The sequence below is a fragment of the Gadus macrocephalus genome, chromosome 17 (genome assembly GCF_031168955.1).
Source record: "Gadus macrocephalus chromosome 17, ASM3116895v1".
Lineage (NCBI taxonomy): Eukaryota > Metazoa > Chordata > Actinopteri > Gadiformes > Gadidae > Gadus > Gadus macrocephalus.
Window position 1 is genome coordinate 1,931,347 of NC_082398.1, and position 22,167 is coordinate 1,953,513.

General features: G+C 49.0%; 1 protein-coding gene across 1 annotated transcript in view; it reads left to right on the forward strand.

Annotated features, from left to right (window-relative positions):
* adgra3 (adhesion G protein-coupled receptor A3) overlaps positions 1 to 22,167 on the forward strand; it is a 37,787-nt gene that overhangs the window by 8,010 nt on the left and 7,610 nt on the right. Inside the window, exons 2-12 of the mRNA XM_060035535.1 lie at positions 577 to 648; positions 6,358 to 6,429; positions 11,253 to 11,324; positions 11,540 to 11,611; positions 13,277 to 13,437; positions 15,050 to 15,263; positions 16,068 to 16,232; positions 17,441 to 17,633; positions 18,152 to 18,301; positions 20,482 to 20,640; positions 21,226 to 21,372. Of these exons, the coding sequence (XP_059891518.1) occupies positions 577 to 648; positions 6,358 to 6,429; positions 11,253 to 11,324; positions 11,540 to 11,611; positions 13,277 to 13,437; positions 15,050 to 15,263; positions 16,068 to 16,232; positions 17,441 to 17,633; positions 18,152 to 18,301; positions 20,482 to 20,640; positions 21,226 to 21,372 (1,477 nt within the window). The remainder of the gene's footprint in view (positions 1 to 576; positions 649 to 6,357; positions 6,430 to 11,252; positions 11,325 to 11,539; positions 11,612 to 13,276; positions 13,438 to 15,049; positions 15,264 to 16,067; positions 16,233 to 17,440; positions 17,634 to 18,151; positions 18,302 to 20,481; positions 20,641 to 21,225; positions 21,373 to 22,167) is intronic.

Genomic DNA, 22,167 nt, shown 5'->3' on the forward strand with positions numbered 1-22,167 from the left:
TCACGGTATCGCTGTTTTACATCGTAGGTTTCTGTTATGTAGGCTAAATGTGATTAGGTGACGTGTTCACTGACGTTTTTCCACTAGGCATTGTGGATATGCCTTTGTGGAATTGTGAATTGGCATCCCATGTGTGATATGTGTAATTAGAAATGATTCTCGTTGTTCCATCATAATGGCAGTTTTCAAGCGATACCTGGCCCGGATCCTTTAACCAGGAGGCTGATAATCGCTGGCGGGCTTCAGTAGCTGTAATTGTGTGTTCGACTGTTCCAAATATTGGCCCCAACGCTCCAATCATTAGATATTGGCATCTCAATCAACCCCTCTAAACTGACCACGTCAGTGATTAAAACTCATCTCCGTGGCAGTGTGCAGTGTGGTGGATAACCCGTGGCACCATCGACTCGTGGTTCTGTGGAGCAGATTCTAACTAGTGGGGCCACCTGTGTGTTTGTGGTTGGTTCTCGTTGGACAGTGAGGTGCTCATTTCCAAGCATTCAACATTTTGTCTCTACGGTTATTCATTTTCAGAAGCTTTTCGATGTGTTTATTTTTTTCTTCATTTCTTTGCAGAATACTGAGCAACAACAAGATTCAAGAGCTGAAGAACGGATCGTTCGTGGGTCTGACGATACTGGAAAGACTGTAAGTATCATCTTCTATTTTGTTACCGGTACTCCCAGTCAGCTACCAGCCGTGTCGAGCCAGCTCTCTGATTCTCTTCTGCATGAAAACACAATCACTCAGCGCTGTGTCTCGGGTTTCACCCTCAAATACGATGAAGTTGTTATTCTTAAAGGGATTAATGAATATACATTGTTAACCGCATTAAACACCAGTCAATACATCTGATATATGCAGCAACCAAAACGCACCTGTTTCCTGTTTAGTCTTACTCGCAGAGGAATTTGCGATACTAGATCGGCATACTGGTATCGTCAGCAGAAGAGCAAAAAAATAAAAAAATAAATAAATGCTGTGAAGAATAAACGTCAACAAGTCCCCTGTTAAGAGCAAACCTTCAATTTCGTAAATTCGTGTTAATTCCCATCAATTCTCGTTTATTCCCATGGAAAGTTTCCAACTTTGAAAATTCCCGGAATTGTGCAACCCTAGTTACGTACCTTGCAACGTTTCAACCACACAGAGGAACACCATCAGGTCCTCCGTCACCCTGCGCAGGACGCAGTGGGGGGGGGGGGGGGGGGGGGGCACCATGGGCTGGCTTTGTGCCAGCAGAACATCCAGGCCACAGATTCTTAACCGGCACTTATCCCGGGTTAAGAATAACAGCACCCGGCCCAGGGAGAAGGAAAAGATAGGGCGAGGGCGCAAGAGAAACACTAATTATAGAAAGGGCCTGCAGGGAGTGTTGTGCCTGATGTATGGGATGAGATCACAACAAAACGGGGCATTGAGGAGCTTCTAGATCACGGGCCTTGGTGAGGCACTGAAAGCATCTAAACAGGAATGGGGGCGAAAAACATTTTTCCCAAGTCATTGAAAGGAAGATGTCAGTAGAGTGGTGAATCTTCATCAGTGTGTGTGTGTGTGTGTGTGTGTGTGTGTGTGTGTGTGTGTGTGTGTGTGTGTGTGTGTGTGTGTGCGCCCGTGCCCGTGCCTATAATGACTTGGGTAGTAGCAGCTCTCTGCAGCGTGTGCCATGAGAACGCTAAATACTTTGGAAGCATTGCTTTAGCCTTTGAGGAACATTCCCTGGAAGAGTTGCCGGGGGCAGCTCGGAACACTTTGGAAGAGTTTAGCCGAGTGTCCCGGTGTAACACGGAGAGTAAACGTTGGGGTTTGGCATCGCACCCCCCCCGCCCTCAACCATTGGCCAGGCTTCTCCTCGGAGACCCGGGGCCCGTGGTACCGGGGGCCCCGGGCTACAGACGGACCCCTAGGGTGATTCATCACTCTGAAACGGCTCCATGCAGCTAAAGCAAGCAGACCATTAATGGCCACATTTCTACCCAAGCCTACACTAACACATGACTACACTGATCTGGAATTTCTGAAGGGCATATTAAGTCGTCGTCGTCGTCGTCGTCCCCCCCCGCTCAGAATTGAAGGAAAAAGAAGACATACGAGCCGCACGGGCTAAGCCTTTTGGTCATGCATTTAAAGTTGTTTATCTTTAAGTTCGCTCTTTCTTTCTCCCGGCCACATCGCTCTCTCTCTCTCTCTCTGTCTCTCTGTCTCTCTGTCTCTCTGTCTCTCTGTCTCTCAGTCTCTCTCTCTCTCTCTCTCTCTCTCTCTCTCTCTCTCTCTCTGTCTCTCTGTCTCTCTGTCTCTCTCTCTCTCTCTCTCTCTCTCTGTCTCTCTGTCTCTCTGTCTCTCTCTCTCTCTCTCTCTGTCTCTCTCTCTGCTCTAGCAGCCAGGTATTCAACCTCCACATCGCTGCGCTCTGCCTCGAATATTTCTCGAGCAGCACGGGGGTTTTTTCTGCGCGGGTTCACTTCGCTACATTCTGAGGTTGTTATGTTAGCTTTTTTTTTCTTGTATTATCGCTCTCCCGGGAGTTCACGTTACACAACCATCACACACTGCCCCTGGACAACTCTCGTATGAACAAGATTTCTATTGATACGCACACGGGGAGGGGGGGGGGGGCAGGCCTCGCGGGCATTTGATTTGGGTCATACGCTGCTCTTCGCCTTTTCAAAGACGCTCCACCACCAAAGGGTAAACACGGTGCCATGTTCTCAATCCACAATCAACAGAGGAAGAATGAGGAGGAGAAGGAGAAGAAGGTGGTGCTGGTGGAGGGAGAGGGGGGGATAAAGCTTTGATCTCTCCACACCAGGGAAGCCTTGAAGGCAATTCCCTGCGTGTGTAGTCTGCAAGTCGATTGTGCTGAAGGCTCCATTCTGCCAGCTTTTTTTTTTTTTTTTTGCCTCCAAAGGCAGCTACAACTGTGGCCCTCTCTCCCCCCCCTGTCATGCCCAACCTCTCCCCCTCTCGCGCCCCCCTTTTGAGTGTAGCGCGCCTGCTCGCTAGCTTACTTTGTCATTGTAATGAGGCCTAGTGTAGGCCAGAGGTGTTGATGACTCCACACACACACACACACACGCACGCACGCACGCACGCACGCACGCACGCACGCACGCACGCACGCACGCACGCGCGCACGCGCGCACACACTGCCTAGCTTCGCGCCGGCTCCCCCTTGTTCAAGTTCTCACTCACCCTCCATCTTGTTTTCTTGTGTGCTCACCAGCTCTGAGCACGCTACCCTTGGGGGGGACATTTGTACTCCCAACGTGCACAACCCCCAAACTCCCCCCTCTTAGTTTACAATTCTTTACCTTGTCGTCCGTAGGTACAGAAACCAGGGCGGCCCCTCCTTTAGATTGCCCTTTTGTAGTTATAAATGTAAGACCCCGTTGTAAACAGTAGTGTGTGTGTGTGTGTGTGTGTGTGTGTGTGTGTGTGTGTGTGTGTGTGTGTGTGTGTGTGTGTGTGTGTGTGTGTGTGTGTGTGTGTGTGTGTGTGTGTGTGTGTGTGTGTGTGTGTGTTTGGAGGAGAGTGGGTGTTCCCCGACAAGGGGCTATTAAGGCTATCCACACCTGGGTGTGAAATTAGGCAGAACCTGCTTTGTACCTCAGCGGTGGAAGGGCTGACACCCTCTTCCTGTCTCGGACACGTACTCCTCACCCCGCTCCATGGCGGCTTGCTCTGATGGGCGATATGCATACACAGCTCTGGGTAACGGCTAAAGACGTCCCATGCCTTTTAAGCTTACATGAACTGTGTGCTCATATTAACACGTGGCTCAGTAGCGGTACATCGAACAATAGTGTTGTGCATATATTGGGGGTGAAATCAGGGTAATAGATGGTTTGTTGTGGCCAAAGGTGGTCGATTTCTAGCCTTCCCCCATGTGAGAATTACTAAAATGTGCTTATTTGTTCAACTTTATTAATGTCTCATTTGTATGTGGTTTTGTCTTTATTGTATAAAAAGTAACCGTGTGTAAGTGTTACATAACATGGAAGTGATACAGCTGTGAACGATGCATGTGAAGGTTTCATCATGGCTGTAGCGTTAGTCTCATATAAGATGCAATGTACACTTTATCATAGGCTTCTCCATTCATGCAAAGATAACATGACTGTTGAGACTTAATTATACATACATAATCATAATTAAAATAAATAATTCATCCAGTGTGACACAGTCCTACTCTTACAAGACATAATCACTGAAATATGTCAAGGAGAACTGTAACAAAGTCTTGTGTTTTGGTCGGTTATATCGTAAATACACAAAATGGTGGGAAGAGTGTTTGTCGGTTAATCACAGATACACTCTGAGCGTTCTCCCATTCGTCCCAACACTCTTACTCTAAGCCCTCCAGCAGGCCATGTTTCTATATCGACATTATCACGTAACAGAACTAACTTTAGCTTTGTCACAACCTGTTTATGGGTCCGTTTTATCTCCCCAGCGCTCCTCCTAAATCACAGACATCTCGGCCGGCGTTTATCTACAGATGTGAAAAATGTCAACAGTTTGGAGCGCGAGTGCTATGACCACAGGCCTCAGTCGGGCATCGAGAAGTTATGTCGCGGGACTGTTGCATTGAGACCTCGTTCATAGCATCATTCTGTATTAAGAGTCACTGACTATATGGGATGAATTCCTCTTGGTTTGGGCTCTGATTGTACCAACATTACATGGCACCGTTCCTCGATTTAGAAGGAAATGCTTTTCTCCTAACTGTGTAGTCTGTTTCCGTCAGACCTGAGATAGTCTGGTTGTGGTTTGACTCCCAGCTGCGTGGTTCTTGGTCCAACCCCCATGTTTTGAAGTCCAACTGCAGGCATCCATGAGCTGGTCTCCCACCTGCTGTTCCCTAATGATGTCTGTATAAAAATAAAATATTTGGATAGCAGGATAAACGGTTGGCTTTATTGGATACACAACAGTTTGTGAGTGGGTGTAGCAGGCTGAATTCCCCGTGCCTTAGCTCACGCTCTGCCATTCGACGTGTCTCTCAACACACACGGCGCGGACATCAAACGCTAAAGCAGTGCAGGGAAGAGAAAAAAAAAACTCTCCTTTCTCTATTCATGGTCTGGCCTGCTCACTCACCAGCAGCCCCCCCAAACCCGCTTGGCAGACAGCTCCTCCTTGACATCAATGCCCCCCCGTCCCCCCGTCCCCCGTCCCGCTTTCCTCTCTAGCTCTCTTTGTCTGGGTGTACGGCTAGCATACCCCCAGCCCCTAATTAATGACAGAGGGACTGTTGCCGCGGTAACACAGGTGAACGCTGCAGGTATTCCGTCACCGCAAGCCTTTGAACCTCCCCTCTGTGTGTGTGTGTGTGTGTGTGTGTGTGTGTGTGTGTGTGTGTGTGTGTGTGTGTGTGTGTGTGTGTGTGTGTGTGTGTGTGTGTGTGTGTGTGTGTGTGTGTGTGTGTGTGTGTGAGACACACGCCCTGGGGCTGTGGTTGTCGATGCACTTGGCCTTGTGATGTTGATTGATTCTGATTGCTTGTGTGTGTGTGTTTGGGTGCCTCGCGTGGCTCTCAAACAGGTGTCTGTCGGCCCCTCAGTGGGCCCCTGGGACTTGGGTTGAAGTGTGACCAGAGCCAGGGGTTCCCGCCTTTGACTTGAGCCGGACCACTACATTGTCATCGAGACCTCTCGCGGACCACCTCGTATGCAAACTGTAAAAGGTTGATTAATACACATGCAGTCGCGGAGCGTAGAGTGCCAACGCCCCACAATTCAACAAAATGCTACTCTAAGAAGGCCCTGGCCAGTGGGAAAGACCAAGTCAGCAACACTGCTGATGCTCCCATTGGGTTTATCAAGAAATTACAAATGAATATAAATGAATATAAATGGAAAACATTACAATGCTGACATTATGGGATGCAGACAGCGACGCTACAATAACAACCCATGATACTGTTTTTACTAAACTGTATTTATTCAGATGATTTTTTTTTGATTATTATTTTATCTATTATTGTACATTTTTCTATTTTGAGAATACAATCCCATGTACCACCTTCAGTAACACAGGTTAAGCTTTAGTTTCTGAAATATTAACAAAATGTACAATATCCAATAACCAAACAGCAGGAGCTGCAATCTTTTCATTAGGATAAAATGTATGTAGATGTATGTACAGTAACAAAACCTTTACAAATGAAGAACTGTAGTGCTGCACGGATATCACATGATCAGGATTTTAATTGTTCATCATTTTGCAGTCTGTCAAAATAATCACACTACGATTTCTCTTTTTCTCCCATCATTCACCCCTCAGTCTCTTAAAGCGTCAGGACCAACGTGTCATACGATCCGTTAAACATGTCATTTTGTTCTTCTGCTTTGACAGAGACCTCCGGAATAACTTGATCAGTCGCATCGAGCCCGGAGCCTTCCTTGGCCTGCCGGCGCTGAAGAGACTGTGAGTACCCATGGATCTCCGGTTCCCAGTTTCCGTCTGTTAAATACTGGGGTTGGATTCCTGTCCCATTGACACCAGTCTGTCCTGATTACTGGATCCTTGGGGCTGAGAAGATCCTAATGGTTGGGAATCCAAAGAATTGCGATATAATTATAATGGCTACTGAGCGATAGCCAATATTTGTTTTGTATTTTATACATGTATATTACCCTGGCATCGACACTAAACATTAGGATTGGGTTTAAGTATACAGCAACGCTCCCAATGTTTATTCTCATATGGTTAGACCCTGCCGTGTGTGTGTGTGTGTGTGTGTGTGTGTGTGTGTGTGTGTGTGTGTGTGTGTGTGTGTGTGGTCCCCACCTCAGTGTGAATCTGCTTGGTGTCAGAGTAGTTCTGTAGTGTGCTTACCGTCTATAAGCGACCGTGGTCTGTCTGCCGCTAGCCTTTTTCCCAGGGTTCCTTCTAAACACACACAAAAACTCGCACAAACGCAGACACACGCGCGCACACATGTTCTGTGTGTGTATAACGAGACTTGCCAGCCCTGAAATCACCCCGGGTGACTGCTCTGACTCTATTGCCAACATGAACTCACAGTTTGGCTGCTGAGAGTGAGGGAGAGAGAATTCCAAGTTTCCAACCCCCTCACACACACACACACACACACACACACACACACACACACACACACACACACACACACACACACACACACACACACACACACACACACACACACACACACACACACACACACACACACACACACACTATATTTTTACACAGCCGTGTACATACCCACTTACCTATTTTAATTTTCTTATTTCTCACGGCCCACATGAGATTCACAGGCACTACACTTTTTCGGATTTATTTTCCCCCTTCAGCGTAATTTCAGCCCCGGGCCCCTCACCAGCGTTCCGTATCGCTGGTTAACACACACTGCCCTCCTGTCTGAGGTAATCGCAGAATCACCTTTTTCTTTTCTTTTTCCCCGCAGTCCTCTCCCCTCCTCCTCTGGGTTTCCCGCTCCCGGGGAGAAGCAGGCTTGTTGTTTGTCAAGAGCTGCCAGGCTAGCATAGCGGCGCTGCGAGGGTCTCCAGATGATGTCAGAAGTGTGTGTGTGTGTGTGAAGGGACACACACACACACACACACACACACACACACACACACACACACACACACACACACACACACACACACACACACACACACACACACACACACACACACAGGTGCTCTGTGTTGGGCGAGGTTGCCCGGTTCCCGCCACTTGTTTCTGCCTTTCAAGGGCTTGTGGGTAATTGAGTCAATTGGCAGAGGAAAAGGGCGTGAAAGGACTCACCCAGTTTGAAAGTGGTCGTTTATTTTGCAGCCTTGTCTCCATCTTGAAGCTTATCTCTTCTGGTTCTTTATGGATTCCTTCACTCCAGCCTGTCCGTCCCGCACAGAGGGTTCTGATGCAGATAGACGGATCCGACGTGATTATTTCGATTTCATTTTCATCCTCTGCTCAGACAAATGGTTCCTAATCAGTAGCAACTGATTTTCAGACATTTTCCAAACACATCTTCACTTTCTGCTGGTTCTTAGCCACAGGCCTCTGCCGAGTTTGTTTTGAAGGAGGGAAGGACAGATAAGGAAAGTTAAGGAGGGAAAGTTGAAGGAGACCCAACGTGTGTGTGTGTGTGTGTGTGTGTGTGTGTGTGTGTGTGTGTGTGTGTGTGTGTGTGTGTGTGTGTGTGTGTGTGTGTGTGTGTGTGTGTGTGTGTGTGTGTGTGTGTGTGTGTGTGTGTGTGTGTGTGCGCCAAGCACCCCCCCCCTCTCCCTTCTACAAAATCTGGTTTAAAATGAATTCCACAGCTAGCCAGGAAATGCTACCTCATTCCTCCGAGAGCTATTAGCAGCGTGGCTAAAAGAACCAGGCGTGAGATTGCGAGGAGGTGCCTGGCTGTCGCGTCTGTCTGGGAGGGAGGGTGGACGCGGGCGGGTCCGCTATACAGGACCTGGCAGCTGAGACACAGAGCTGTCTGTTGGCTCACGGTCCGGCCCCACACACACACAGAAGCACACACGCATATACACACACACACACACACACACGGCTGAAGGAAACACTTTTGAATGAATGAATGTGTGCACCCTCACACACATGCTGGTCTTTTGTGTGTAATGGTACACACACACACACACACACACACACACACACACACACACACACACACACACACACACACACACACACACACACACACACACACACACACACACACACACACACACTTGCATGGCCTGCATTCCACCAGCAGCAGCTCAACAGTTGTCAACATGGCCTAATCACACGTGGCTATTTTTAAAGGCCTTCCTCCGATCATTAACAACGACGGACAGGAAATGCGACACAACGCTTCCATCGCCTGCAGTTTCGGACGTACTACTCTAATCCGGAGTAAAGGCTTAGCAATGTTTCCACGTTGACGCGACGCACTGCCCCACGCGGTCGCTTCGACGCAGTCGCCAACCTGATTTGGTCCTGCTTCGGGTTTTAGTCAGAGGACCAATCACAGCCCTTGTTGCTGCTTGCCTCGACGCAAGGTTAACCTTTTTGGGAGGCGCACGTCAGGCCCTTGCGGTGGACGCAAGGAGGGTCCGCAAGGACGTAAGGGGTCCGTAAACCGCCCTGCGTTGAGTCGACGTACAACCATAACTGAGCCTTAAGGCCTAACACACAGTAGGGCTACCCCACGGTAGGGCCTAAACAGAGTAGGACCTAACTCACAGTAGGGCTAACCCTCGATAGGGCCTAAACAGAGTAGGACCTAACTCACAGTAGGGCTAACCCTCGATAGGGCCTAAACAGAGTTGGACCTAACTCTGTTTAGGCTTTGAAGAGAAATAACGCAGATATATATTTGCAATTTACCAAGATTATTAAAGCAAATCATTGAACACAGTGGTGCTAAACACGTTAACCTTTCCCAACCACCACCTTTCAAGGTGTTGGTATGCACCAACGGCAATACGTTAATGCTGTTGCCTTACACAATTACAATTACAATCAGGGCATTTAGCAGACGCTTTTATCCAAAGCGACGTACATGGGTTAATACACACATTGACACACCGACGGCGGAGTCAACCATGCAAGGCGACAACCAGCCCTCAGGAGCAGTTAGGGTTAAGTGTCTCGCTCAGGGACACATCGACACTCAGCTAGGAGGAGCTAGGGATCGAACTAGCAACCTTTCAGTTACAAGACAACTGCTCTACCTCCTGAGCTAAGCCGGCCCGCTACTGCGGGGTATCACTGATATCTGTGTGGTTCCGCCTGCTAATCGGGTTGTGTTGCTGCTCTGATGTTACATTAATACCCTTGTGGGTTTCGAACTTTGCCTCTTTTGACCTCCTCAGAAAGGATTAGGTTTTTGTTCCTTCCTTTGTTTGGGATAGCACGCAACCACTCTAAAGGAGTCACATGACTGAATCATCAAAGGGTTGAACATTTTGAGGTTGATCTGACTGTTACCCACAGTGCCTTGTGTTCAGACGGTGAATGAGTTTTCTCCGATTTGATTTATTCAGGCCAGACGTTTTGTTTGAAAGAAGCGTGACATTTCTTTCTCGGGGGGGGGGGGGGGGCGGGCAGTGTGTTCTATGAGCTCAATGTTTACCAAAGTGGACCCCAAACCGCCACTGAGTTACGGCAGGACCCCAACACACACACACACACACACACACACACACACACACACACACACACACACACACACACACACACACTCCATGTTAGGTCGCTGGGATCGTGTGTGTGTGTGTGTGTGTCCTATAACTGTCTTTCTCAGAGAGGGAGAGAGAGAGAGGGATTTCCAGAGACATTCTGTCACGTCTCATCCAGCCGGGGATCAAACGCACGCACACCTCTTGGCGTGTTTGACATTAATCAGCCGCCATTAATCACCTGCGCCGAGTGTAACTCTTGTCTTCTTTGATGCGAGGCGTTCCTTGGTTCACCTCTCGCTCGCCCCCCCCCCCCCCCCCCCCCCCCCCCTCTCGCTCTCTATCCCCGGGGGCCATTCACTCTCAAAGCCCGAAATCTCCCTCAAACATAAAGGTGGAGATCTGACAAAGCAGCATATCTAAAGACCTGGTTGCCAAAACCTCTCGTCGTCAAGGCGACGGGGCCCGGCGTCGGACGGCCGCGCCCAGGTCTCACCCTGCGTCACCTGAATAAAACCAGTGACGAAATCCACCTCTTTTTGAGTCATTCACTTGAAACGCATCCTTTTGCCGCGGATCACCTCTGTTGACCCTCTCACAGCTCCGAGCAGGCGTAACGCCGTCGCTTCATCAGAAGGTTCCAGATGTCCGTGTGTGTTACCAAGTGACCCCTTCTCCCCGTGAGCTCCGCCGGCTCCCCTGTCGGAGCTCATCAGATCCGAGATGATGGTACGCGCCTACAAGGCGGTCAATTGAGCTGCCCCTGCCTACCGGCAAGTGTTAGTCAGACCGCACACCCGAGCTCGGGCGCTCCGCTCAACTACCCCAGCTGGACGCCTGGCTCCGCCATCGCTGAGAGTCACAACTCGTCTCTGTTGTGGCACTGCAGTGGTGGAACGAGCTCCCTTAACTTATCAATGTTATTGCATGGCACTTGGTTCTATGAAGATCCTTCATGTACCGAACGCGATATAGTGTTGTTTTTCATTCTTCTTACCAATGTACTTATGTAAGTCACTTAGGATGACGTGTCTGCTAAATGCCCTGAATGTAAGTTACCGGACTAACATAACCGTTTCTTGACCTTTTTGTCCTTTCCAGGGACCTGTCCAACAACCGCATCGGCTGTCTGAACGTGGACATCTTCAAGGGCCTGACGAGCCTGGTCCGACTGTGAGTGGTCTTAGCCTAAAGAAACCCCCCTTTGAATGGAAATGTTTAGCTTTGTTCCTAAAATATACTTGTTTTGACCACCCCTGCCTCACCCGTTGTGTTACAGATTTGAAGGCCGAACACAGTGGTGTATTGAATATATCTGCCGCTTTCTCTCAACATGAAAAATAATATTCTAAATCTTAATTTGTTTTTTTTCCTTCTTTCCTTTCAAGGAACCTTTCTGGAAACATCTTCTCCTCTGTCGCTCAGGGGACCTTCGACAGCCTGGTGTCTCTGAAAACCCTGTGAGACATGAGCACACACACACACACACACACACACACACACACACACACACACACACACACACACACACACACACACACACACACACACCGCCCTAAGCCTTGCATGCTGTCATTTGTAATAATAATAACATTGATTTGTCGAACACCTGTCGCACAAAAATGTAACGTAGCAACTTAAAATGCTCTAAATCAGTGTACGGGCAAACAAATGTCCCATTTGTAAACCGCATCTACAGGCGATTGTACTTACTGAACTGTGTCTGTTTGTGTGTCTGTCCAGATGTGTGTTTGTGTGTGTATGCCTTACTTCCATGCACATGTCACTGTGTCCTTGTGTTTGTGTGTGTGTCTTTCTTTGTGCGTGTGTTTGTGTGTGTGTCTTTCTATATGCGTGTGTGTGTGTGTGTGTGTGCGCGTGGTTCCCTGCACATGTCAGTGTGTGTGACGTGTGTGTGTATGTTTTTGTGTGCGCGTGTGTGTGTCCATGTGTGTGTCTGTGTGCTTCCATGCACATGTCACTGTGTGTGTGTTTGTGTGTGTGTGTGTGTGTCAATCTCCCTAGTCTTCTCTATTGTTACTGTGTGACTCTAATCTGATATGTGTGTGTCTCCCAGGGATTTCAGCACGCCCTACCTGCTGTGGGACACTAATATGATATGTGTGTGTGTGTGTGTGTCTCGTGCAACAGGGAGTTCAGCACGCCCTACCTGCTGTGGGACACTAATATGATATGTGTGTGTGTGTGTGTGTGTGTGTGTCTCGTGCAACAGGGAGTTCAGCACGCCCTACCTGCTGTGGGACACTAATATGATATGTGTGTGTGTGTCTCGTGCAACAGGGAGTTCAGCACGCCCTACCTGCTGTGGGACACTAATATGATATGTGTGTGTGTGTGTGTGTCTCGTGCAACAGGGAGTTCAGCACGCCCTACCTGCTGTGGGACACTAATATGATGTGTGTGTGTCTTGTGCAACAGGGAGTTCAGCACGCCCTACCTGCTGTGGGACACTAATATGATATGTGTGTGTGTGTGTGTGTCTCGTGCAACAGGGAGTTCAGCACGCCCTACCTGCTGTGGGACACTAATATGATATGTGTGTGTGTGTGTGTGTCTCGTGCAACAGGGAGTTCAGCACGCCCTACCTGCTGTGGGACACTAATATGATGTGTGTGTGTGTGTGTGTGTGTGTCTCGTGCAACAGGGAGTTCAGCACGCCCTACCTGCTGTGGGACACTAATATGATGTGTGTGTGTGTGTGTGTGTGTCTCGTGCAACAGGGAGTTCAGCACGCCCTACCTGCTGTGGGACACTAATATGATGTGTGTGTGTGTGTGTGTGTGTCTCGTGCAACAGGGAGTTCAGCACGCCCTACCTGCTGTGGGACACTAATATGATGTGTGTGTGTGTGTGTGTGTGTCTCGTGCAACAGGGAGTTCAGCACGCCCTACCTGCTGTGGGACACTAATATGATGTGTGTGTGTGTGTGTGTGTGTCTCGTGCAACAGGGAGTTCAGCACGCCCTACCTGCTGTGGGACACTAATATGATGTGTGTGTGTGTGTGTGTGTGTGTCTCGTGCAACAGGGAGTTCAGCACGCCCTACCTGCTGTGGGACACTAATATGATGTGTGTGTGTGTGTGTGTGTGTGTCTCGTGCAACAGGGAGTTCAGCACGCCCTACCTGCTGTGCGACTGCAGCCTGCGCTGGCTTCAGCGCTGGGTGACGGAGCACAGTGTGACCGTGAAGGACACGCGCTGCTCGTACCCGCGTTCTCTCAAGGGCCAGCTCGCCACCGACGTCCAGCCAGAGTCCCTGACCTGCGGTAGGACGTCCACCGTACCCGCACGCACGCACGCACACGCACAGAAACACAAACACACACAGTAATAAGTAATAAGTACAATCCCAGTCCATCGAACGGAAAGGACCCACATTTTGACGTCCAGGGCTTTTAGAAGGGCAAGGGGCTTCGACGCCCCAATAATAACCGTACCCAAGTTCGGAGCACAGTACAGCGTTCAAAATCTGGTTAGCCTGAGGAAAACGAAGCATTTGACACTTTTTTTTGAACACGAGGCAACTATTTTAGCAACAACGTCAATAATAGCACACAATGCTTTGTTGAAGATCATCAGAGACACACAAACAAAGAAATCTCGGCAATTAAAGTGAACTGGAGCCACAATGCTTGACACTCTTTCCTTTCGCTTTGCTACATGATGGAGCGTGAAGCAATGCGAGCCAACGAGAGGAATTAGTGGCTTTGGGATTCTTAGTAATCTCAGTCGGTGGTTTCAAGGCCATGGCGACCGCCCATTGTGAAGCATATTGGTTTGGAAGTTCAGTCCGGGGTAGTTATGGACCTTTATAATAGTCTAAAGTTAATAATTGACTTGGGGAATTGATTTTAATTGATCACAGCGCTCTTCAGAAAAGATTTAACTCGAGCTGAAAACTGGGTGAAAACGATGAAGTATCCATGAATAATCTACAGACACAGCCTGTGCCAACATTGTGAAACAGCCTCTTCTAAGTGGAATAAGGCTTTGTGCGTGAGCGCTCTGCTTGTGCAATGACACTGTGGAGCGTAGGCCGTGGCGCTGGGTTTGTTTGTGCTCTTATCTTATCACCTTCTCCCTGTCTCTCCCGGTGGGCTGGTTATGTGATACTCTGCACTGCAAGGTGGGGTCTCAGGTAGCACCATGCTACGCTACGCTACGTGGACTGTTTGGCTAGCTCTTTTTGTCCTGGTCCGAGGCCAGACTGCTACTAAAGGACAGGAAGTGTTTGTGATTTGTGAATTCAGGCGCGGCGAACGTGATTAACATCGGTCTGGCTCCGTGAGACCTTATCACTGAATGTTTGACCTGCATCCAACGCATGCGTTTAAGGTTTGAGTCCTGACATGTGATGTCTAGACTCAATTCAAAACCACAGCATGTAATGGGAAACAACCCAAGCACTTTACATTTACCTTAACCTTTAGGGCATTAAGCAGACACTTTTATCCACAGCGACTTACAATAAGTAAATTTGTCAGAAGAAAGATAAACAATATATCGCTGTCGGTACAGTACAAGTATTTTCATAGAAACAAGTGCCAAGCAGTTACAATTGTTAGGTTAACCCATTCCCCGTACACAAAAAAGCTAGCTAGGATAAGATGCTACACAACTAAGTACTAGTGTCAGGACGTACAACATACAATAAGTGGTCGGGAGGGAGTGTCTATGCAGAGTCTAACAGACGCTTCGATCCAAAGCGACTTACAATAAATACAATTCTCACTTTGACTTCTAGAAATATTTGAACCACTTTGAGACCAAATCGAATGTTTAATTCGGACACGAACCCTTTTCAAACCAGCGTTCAAACCGCAGCCCGTTTCCTCCCCTTGACTGGTGTCCGCTGCCCCCCCCCCCCCCCCTCTCCAGACGCGCCCCTGGAGCTGCCCTCCTTCCTGCTGACGCCGTCCCAGCGGCAGGTGGTGTTCCAGGGGGACAGCCTGCCGTTCCAGTGCCAGGCCTCCTTCGTGGCCCAGGACATGCAGGTGCTGTGGTACCAGGACGGCCGCGCCGTGGAGCCCGACGCCGCGCAGGGCATCGCCATCGAGAAGAGCATGGTGCAGAACTGCTCGCTCATCGCCAGGTACGGACGCACGGCGAACGGGCGACCAAGGGCCCAGACGGACGGACGCACGCATATGCATGCATGCATGCATGCATGCATGCATGCATGCATGAACGTGCCCACGCGCATGGCACAGGATATACACACGTGCACGCACCTGCACACGCACACAAGCACAGATCCACATATATGCACATGCACATATACGCACACACACGCAAGGTGACATGCTGTATATATGCACGCACACGCATATACTCACAAACTCACACATATGCTGACACACACACACACAGAAATATGCTCACACGCATACACACACAAAGGCCCACACATAACATACAGTATACTCGCAGACACACATTTGCATACAAGTACACACGCACGCGTGCAAACACACACACACACACGCGCGTTGAATAAGTTGTCTGAGAGTGCGTGGAGTCAGTTGACTCTCTGGGAGGCTCTTACACAGAGCTTAATTCACTTAATTCGAGTCAACACAACCTGCCCCGACTTGACTCTAAATCCATTTAAATCCATCTTCCTCACTCAATTCCCACCATACCTGATTAAACCCAGAGCTGCTGCCCGCAACTCATGATTCTCTCATTGATTCATCATAGTGTGTGGGGGGGGGGGAGAATATCGTAGAAGTGGTTAGTGTGTTTGATTCCAAGCCGAAAGGCACCGGGTTCGATCCCCGCTGTCCACAGGCCTCTTTGAACAAGACTCGCGAACAGCCGACGAATCGATATCAAAGCCGACCGCTAATCAAAAGCTCTGTATGGATCCCCCTGCGCCCCCGTTTGGCCCCTCCAGCGCCCTGACCATCTCCAACATCCAGCCGGGCTCCACGGGCAACTGGGAGTGCCGCGTGCGCACGAGCCGGGGCAACACCAACCGCACGGTGCACATCGTGGTGCTGGAGAGCTCCGCCAAGTACTGCAGCCCCGAGCGCCAGGAAAACAACAAGGGGGAGTACAGGTCGGTCCACAGACACACACACACACACACACACACACACACACACACACACACACACACACACACACACACACACACACACACACACACACACACACACACACACACACACACACAAATCCACAGGTTCTCACACACACACACACACACACACACAAATCCACAGGTTCTCACACACAAATCCACAGGTTCACACACACACACACACACACACACACAAATCCACAGGTTCACACACACACACACACACACACACACACACACACACACACACACAAATCCACAGGTTCACACACACACACACACACACACACACAAATCCACAGGTTCACACACACACACACACAAATCCACAGGTTCACACACACACACACACACACACACACACACACACACACACACACACACACACACACACACACACACACACACACACACACACACACACACACACACAAATCCACAGGTTCACACACACACACACACAAATCCACAGGTTCTCACACACACACACACACACACAAATCCACAGGTTCACACACACACATGCAAACACACACACATAATTCCCACATTGTTGAATTAGTTGCTAACCAGCCAACCCAAACAAACATGCACCGTGGTGCCGGAGATACAAACTGCACTTCAAACTTGAGTTCCCTATCGGGGTTTTCTGATTTGATACTGCTTTTTTGTGTGTGTGTGTAAATGTTGGGATGCGATTGTTGTTGCCAGGTTGCTGTTGCATTATTTTATAACCTCAAAAGGATGCAGTGGCGTCTTATCATGAAAAGGTTTAGGTAGGATGTTTCGATCCAGTGGGTTTGTTGCCCAGCGCTTTGGCTCCCCCTAGTGGCTGGATTTATCCACGCACTAACCGTCACCAAAACACATGCACCCATATATACATGTATCAGAAAATAATCTATAGACAAGTCTGTATAATTCGGGGGTTTTCTTAACCAGCACCCCCAACCCTTTGTGGATAGATGTACACATCCACAAAAAAAGTATCTCTTATGGTTTGCAGTACATTTAAAATGTTATAAAAGACACGCACACTTACGGAATTAGTTGATGCTTTGCCCTCACAAATCTATGATACTTTCAGGATTGAATTTTTTTCTTCCTCATTTTTTCTTTTTTAAAAACAAAACAAAAATAAAAAGAATCCCACCGTCAAGGTAACGCTTAGCTTTGGCCTCCAGGTGGCCCCGCACGCTGGCGGGGATCACGGCGTACCTGCCCTGCGCCAAGACGCTGTCGGCGGGGGACGCGGGCCCCGGGGAGGCGCAGCGGGCGTGGCGGCGCTGCGACCGCGCGGGGGTCTGGGCGGACGAGGACTACTCCCTCTGCCAGTACCACAAGGACATCACGCGCTTCCTCAACGTCATCAACCAGGTCAGGCTGCCCGCAGGGGTACTGGTGTGTGTGTGTGAGCCAGGTACCAGCCGAGTACAGGTGTGTGTGTGTGTGTGTGTGTGTGTGTGTGTGTGTGTGTGTGTGAGCCAGGTACCAGCCGAGTACTGTGTGTGTGTTTGTGTTTGAACCAGGTACCAGCCAGCTTGTGTGTTTGTGGTACAGCTGGTGGATTGTAGTATGTGTGTGTAGTATAGCTGGTGTACTGTAGTGTGTGTGTATGTGTGTAGTATAGCTGCTGTACTGTAGTATAGCTGGTGTACTGTATGTGTACTGTGTGTGTGTGTAGTCGAGAGATCTGTCGTTTTTTGTGAGAAAACGCCTCTGAAGCGAGAGCAAGTTGTAAAATCAACTTTCTCTTTCTCCCTCTCATACCCGGAATTTTGCGCCAAACTTGTCGCAACTCCAAAAAGTCTGTTGCCATTCATTGAATGACGTCTTACGCCTTGGCACCAACCTTCTCTTTTATTATTTCTAAATTTTTTATTTTCCCACGCTAGATGCCGCTGAACGAGACCAACGTGATGCAGCGAGCTCGCCGGCTGCTCGTCTACACGCAGAACGCCGCCAACTTCTCCGACAAGATGGACATCGTGTTCGTGGCCGAGATGTTCGAGAAGTTCTCCAAGTTCGCCGAGAAGTTCAAAGACGTGAGCATCACACACTCTAACACACGTTCACACACGTTCACACACGTACAAACACGTACACACACACACACACACACACACACACACACACACACACACACACACACACACACACACACACACACACACACACACACACACACACAGGCCAAACGCTCTTTGATTAGTTCAAGTTTATAACGTGGAGATAGTCACAGTGAATTTGCTCCCTGGTTTAATTGGGGCAACAGCAACAAAAAAGAAGGAGATGGAGAGAAAGGAGGCAGAGATTCGAGTACCTTGTGGAGTCTCTGCAGACCACAATGGATCTTTGTGTTGGTGTTGAGATTTAATATCCGCACGGTGGAGAGACCTAGGTCCTCTGCTCAATCCGCTGAGACAAAGGCGCTTTGTTCCGGCCAGAGAAACCCTGGTCAAGAATCACAATGTGTGCGTGGAAGAGATACGATCTAATATGAACGGGGAGGAGGGGAAATGGGGGAGGGAGGGAGGGAGGGAGGGACACAGGTGGCGAGTAGATGACGGTCAGTGTGTTGGGATTTTTTCTCTTGCGTTTGTTGTCAGGTGCACCTGGCTGGGTCTGAAACCTCCGGTGAAACCAGGGGGAGGGTCCTCTGGTGTGGGGTTACCTTCCCACCCGTATGTCCTTTGAGCGTAGTTTGCTTCCCTCCTGTCGTGATTGACACACTCATTTGAACGTATAGTATAAACTCAGCCGTGTGTGACGGTGGGATTACATTCAAACATTGACATTCGAGGCGAAGGAGGACTTAAATCGCTTCTTTCAAGTGTTCGCCGCACACACACACATTCCTACACACTCACATGTATGCCTTCACAGACACATATACACACACGCACGCACGCACGCACGCACGCACGCACGCCTTCATACAAACACATATGCCTACCCACATATGCAAACACACACATAACTCCACACACACACGGATTCATGCCTTCACACAAACACCCACAGAACTGCATAGTCTCCCCCTTCAGTCCCTAGGGGTCTCTACATGTTCACTACTGGTCAATAACAGGCCCCCTGCTTAAGGCTGGGGCCCTCTGATTGATGTGGGCTCTGCCTACCGTCCCCCGCCCGTCCCCACCAATGGCGTTCTCCCCTCCGTTGGTGGCTGTTCTTGTTACCGCGGTTACCCGCCATACATCGACTCCCCTTATTGGCTTTGTGTCGTCGACAATTGCAGTTGTTACGCATCGGTTCATGGTGACAACGGAACACACGGATAAGAGCTGGTTTGGTCTTAGCCTGGAGGCATCACAGCGTTGGGGTTCACTGTGTGCTGTTTACTGTTGAGCGGTTGAACACTTTCATCGAGAGTGACTCAGAGTGCAGGGATAGGGGTTTATGAAGTCGTGAAGGAGCAGGTCGGGAGTCTGCAGTCTGTGCTGTCCGTTGAACTCGGTCACGTTGAACCCGGCCGTTTTAATTAGTAATCATATCCAGGTGACCTGTGCAATACTCCTGCAGTAAACCTGAGACACTTTAGTGTCTCCTACTTTTCTCTGCTTCAGTTACATATACTTGTACTTTACATAGGAGCATATTTTATCACATTTTGTTGGTTAGATGCATATTTGATGCATAAATCATATTTCTCTTGAAACTAATTTCCTCCAGGATCCATAAAGTACTCTCCATCTGTGTATACTAGACCCTTTGTTTAACCCTTCTCTATCTCCCTCCCTCCTATCCACCAACCTCCCCTCCCTCCCTCTCCCTCTCTCTCCATCTTACTCCCTCCATTTCTCTCCTCTCCCTCCATCCCTCCTCTCCCTCTCTCTCCTCTCCCTCATCCCCTTTTCCCTCTCTCCCTTCATACCTCCCCTCCCTCTTCCCCCTCCCTTCTCCCTCTTCCATCTCCCTCCCTCTTCTCCCTCCCTTCTATCCATTCCCCTCCCCTCCCCTCTCTCCCCTCCCTCCCGCACTCTTCTCCCTCTCCCCCTCCTCTCCCCTCTCTCCCCTCCCTCCCTCCCTCACTCTTCTCCCTCCCCTCCTCTCCTCCTCTCCCCTCCTCCCCTCCTCACCTCCTCTCCCCACTCCCTCCCTCACTCTACTCCCTCTCCCTATCACTCTCTCCTCTCTCCCCTCCCTCCCCTCATCCTCTCCCCTCCCTCCTCCCCCCCCTCCCTCCTCCCCCCCCTCCCCCCCTCAGCTGGGTGAGGTGATGGTGAGCATGGCCAGTAACCTGATGCTGGCAGACGACCGGGTGCTGTGGTTGGCCCAGCGCGACGCCCGCGCCTGCACGCGGGTGGTCTCCTGCCTGCAGAGGATCGCAGCCAACCTGGTGGTCAACGCGCAGGCCTTCTCATTGGTCAGTCCCTCTTAACACGCCCCCCCAAGCTCCGCCCTCAACCCCATATACAACACACACACTGGACAGGAAAAGGGAAAAAAACTGTTATTTTTATGCAGTAATCCACCTACACTTTTTTTTGTAGGTGGAAACAAAATTGATTCAATTTTTAAATAATTGAATTAACTAAATCCCTTGGACATTTATTCAGACACAGTGGTTTTTATTCATATAGTTATTCATGTATTTATTCTTTTAATGTATTTATTCAAATTATTGATTGAAGTAAGATTTTGTATATTTATTACCCCACGGAGCTATTTTACGCATGTATTTATTCATGTTTAAATCTGTTAATGTTCTCTACAAATGGCTGAACGAAGTAAGGTTGAGTGGACATTCATTCACACGCAGTGCTATTTAATTATGTATTAATTTATCAATGTGTTTTATTCGATCAATGTATCTCGTTGAAGAACGTAATTCCCGATTAGGAAACGAGGAAGTCTTCCGATAAAATTAAAAAGTATAAAAACGACACAGATCAGAGCGACAACGAACCGCGATCTGAAAGTGACTCTGTGTCCCCCCCCCCACCCCCAGACGTCCCCCAACATCGCCCTGGAGGTGCACCCGGTGCGGGCGGGCGAGTGGAGCGGCATGGCGTGCGTCCTCTTCCAGAAGCCCGGGCTGGAGCAGCTCACCTTCAAGTGCAACGCCACCAACGCCTTCGCCAGCATCCTGCATAAGGTGGGCGGGGCTAACGGGGGGGCTGGCGCGCTCTTCGTCGTCGTCATCGCCGTCTTCATCATCGTCGTCGTCGTTGTCGTCTTCATCATCATCGTCGTCTTTATCTTCATCGTCGTCTTCGTCGCCATTGTCGTCTTCGTCGTCATCGTTGTCTTCATCGTCATCGTCATCTTCGTCATAATCGTCACTTTGACATGTGTTTTATACTTGGATAAATAAGGAGAAAATGTATATTATACGAACAGTCGTTGATTTTCCAAATTTCCTATGCAGTGTTTTTGTAGGTATTTTTTATGTCTTTATACTCTTGCACCGATGCTTAAATGCAGTTAATGTGAAGTGCTACTTTTCAGTAAACCATCTTTATCACCTTCACTAGCTTCACTATCATGTCCCTGGCGTGATAACGGCCTTGGTGTTGAAACCGCGGTTAATCCGTTCTGAGTTTGCGATGAAAGCGGCCCTCATTACGATCTTGTTTCTGCTCTTTTCCCTCTAAATGGAGATTCAGAGGTTTTGGATGATCTTACATAATGCAACACAATGAGGAATTAATAAGTTGACAGCTGTGTGTAGATGTATTCATATATATATATAAACGTTAGCCAGAGTGGTTACTTACTGCCTTTCTCGCCAGTGTCTGGAAACAAAGCTGTTACATTTAGAAAGTTGACAGCTGGTATCAGATGTACCTTAATGACCAGCATTAATCAAGTTGTTTGTTTTTCTCACTGTTGACATTTCTGTTGGAACTGAGGGAAGCTTCTTAAATATTTCTATCCAGACGCTGTTCCC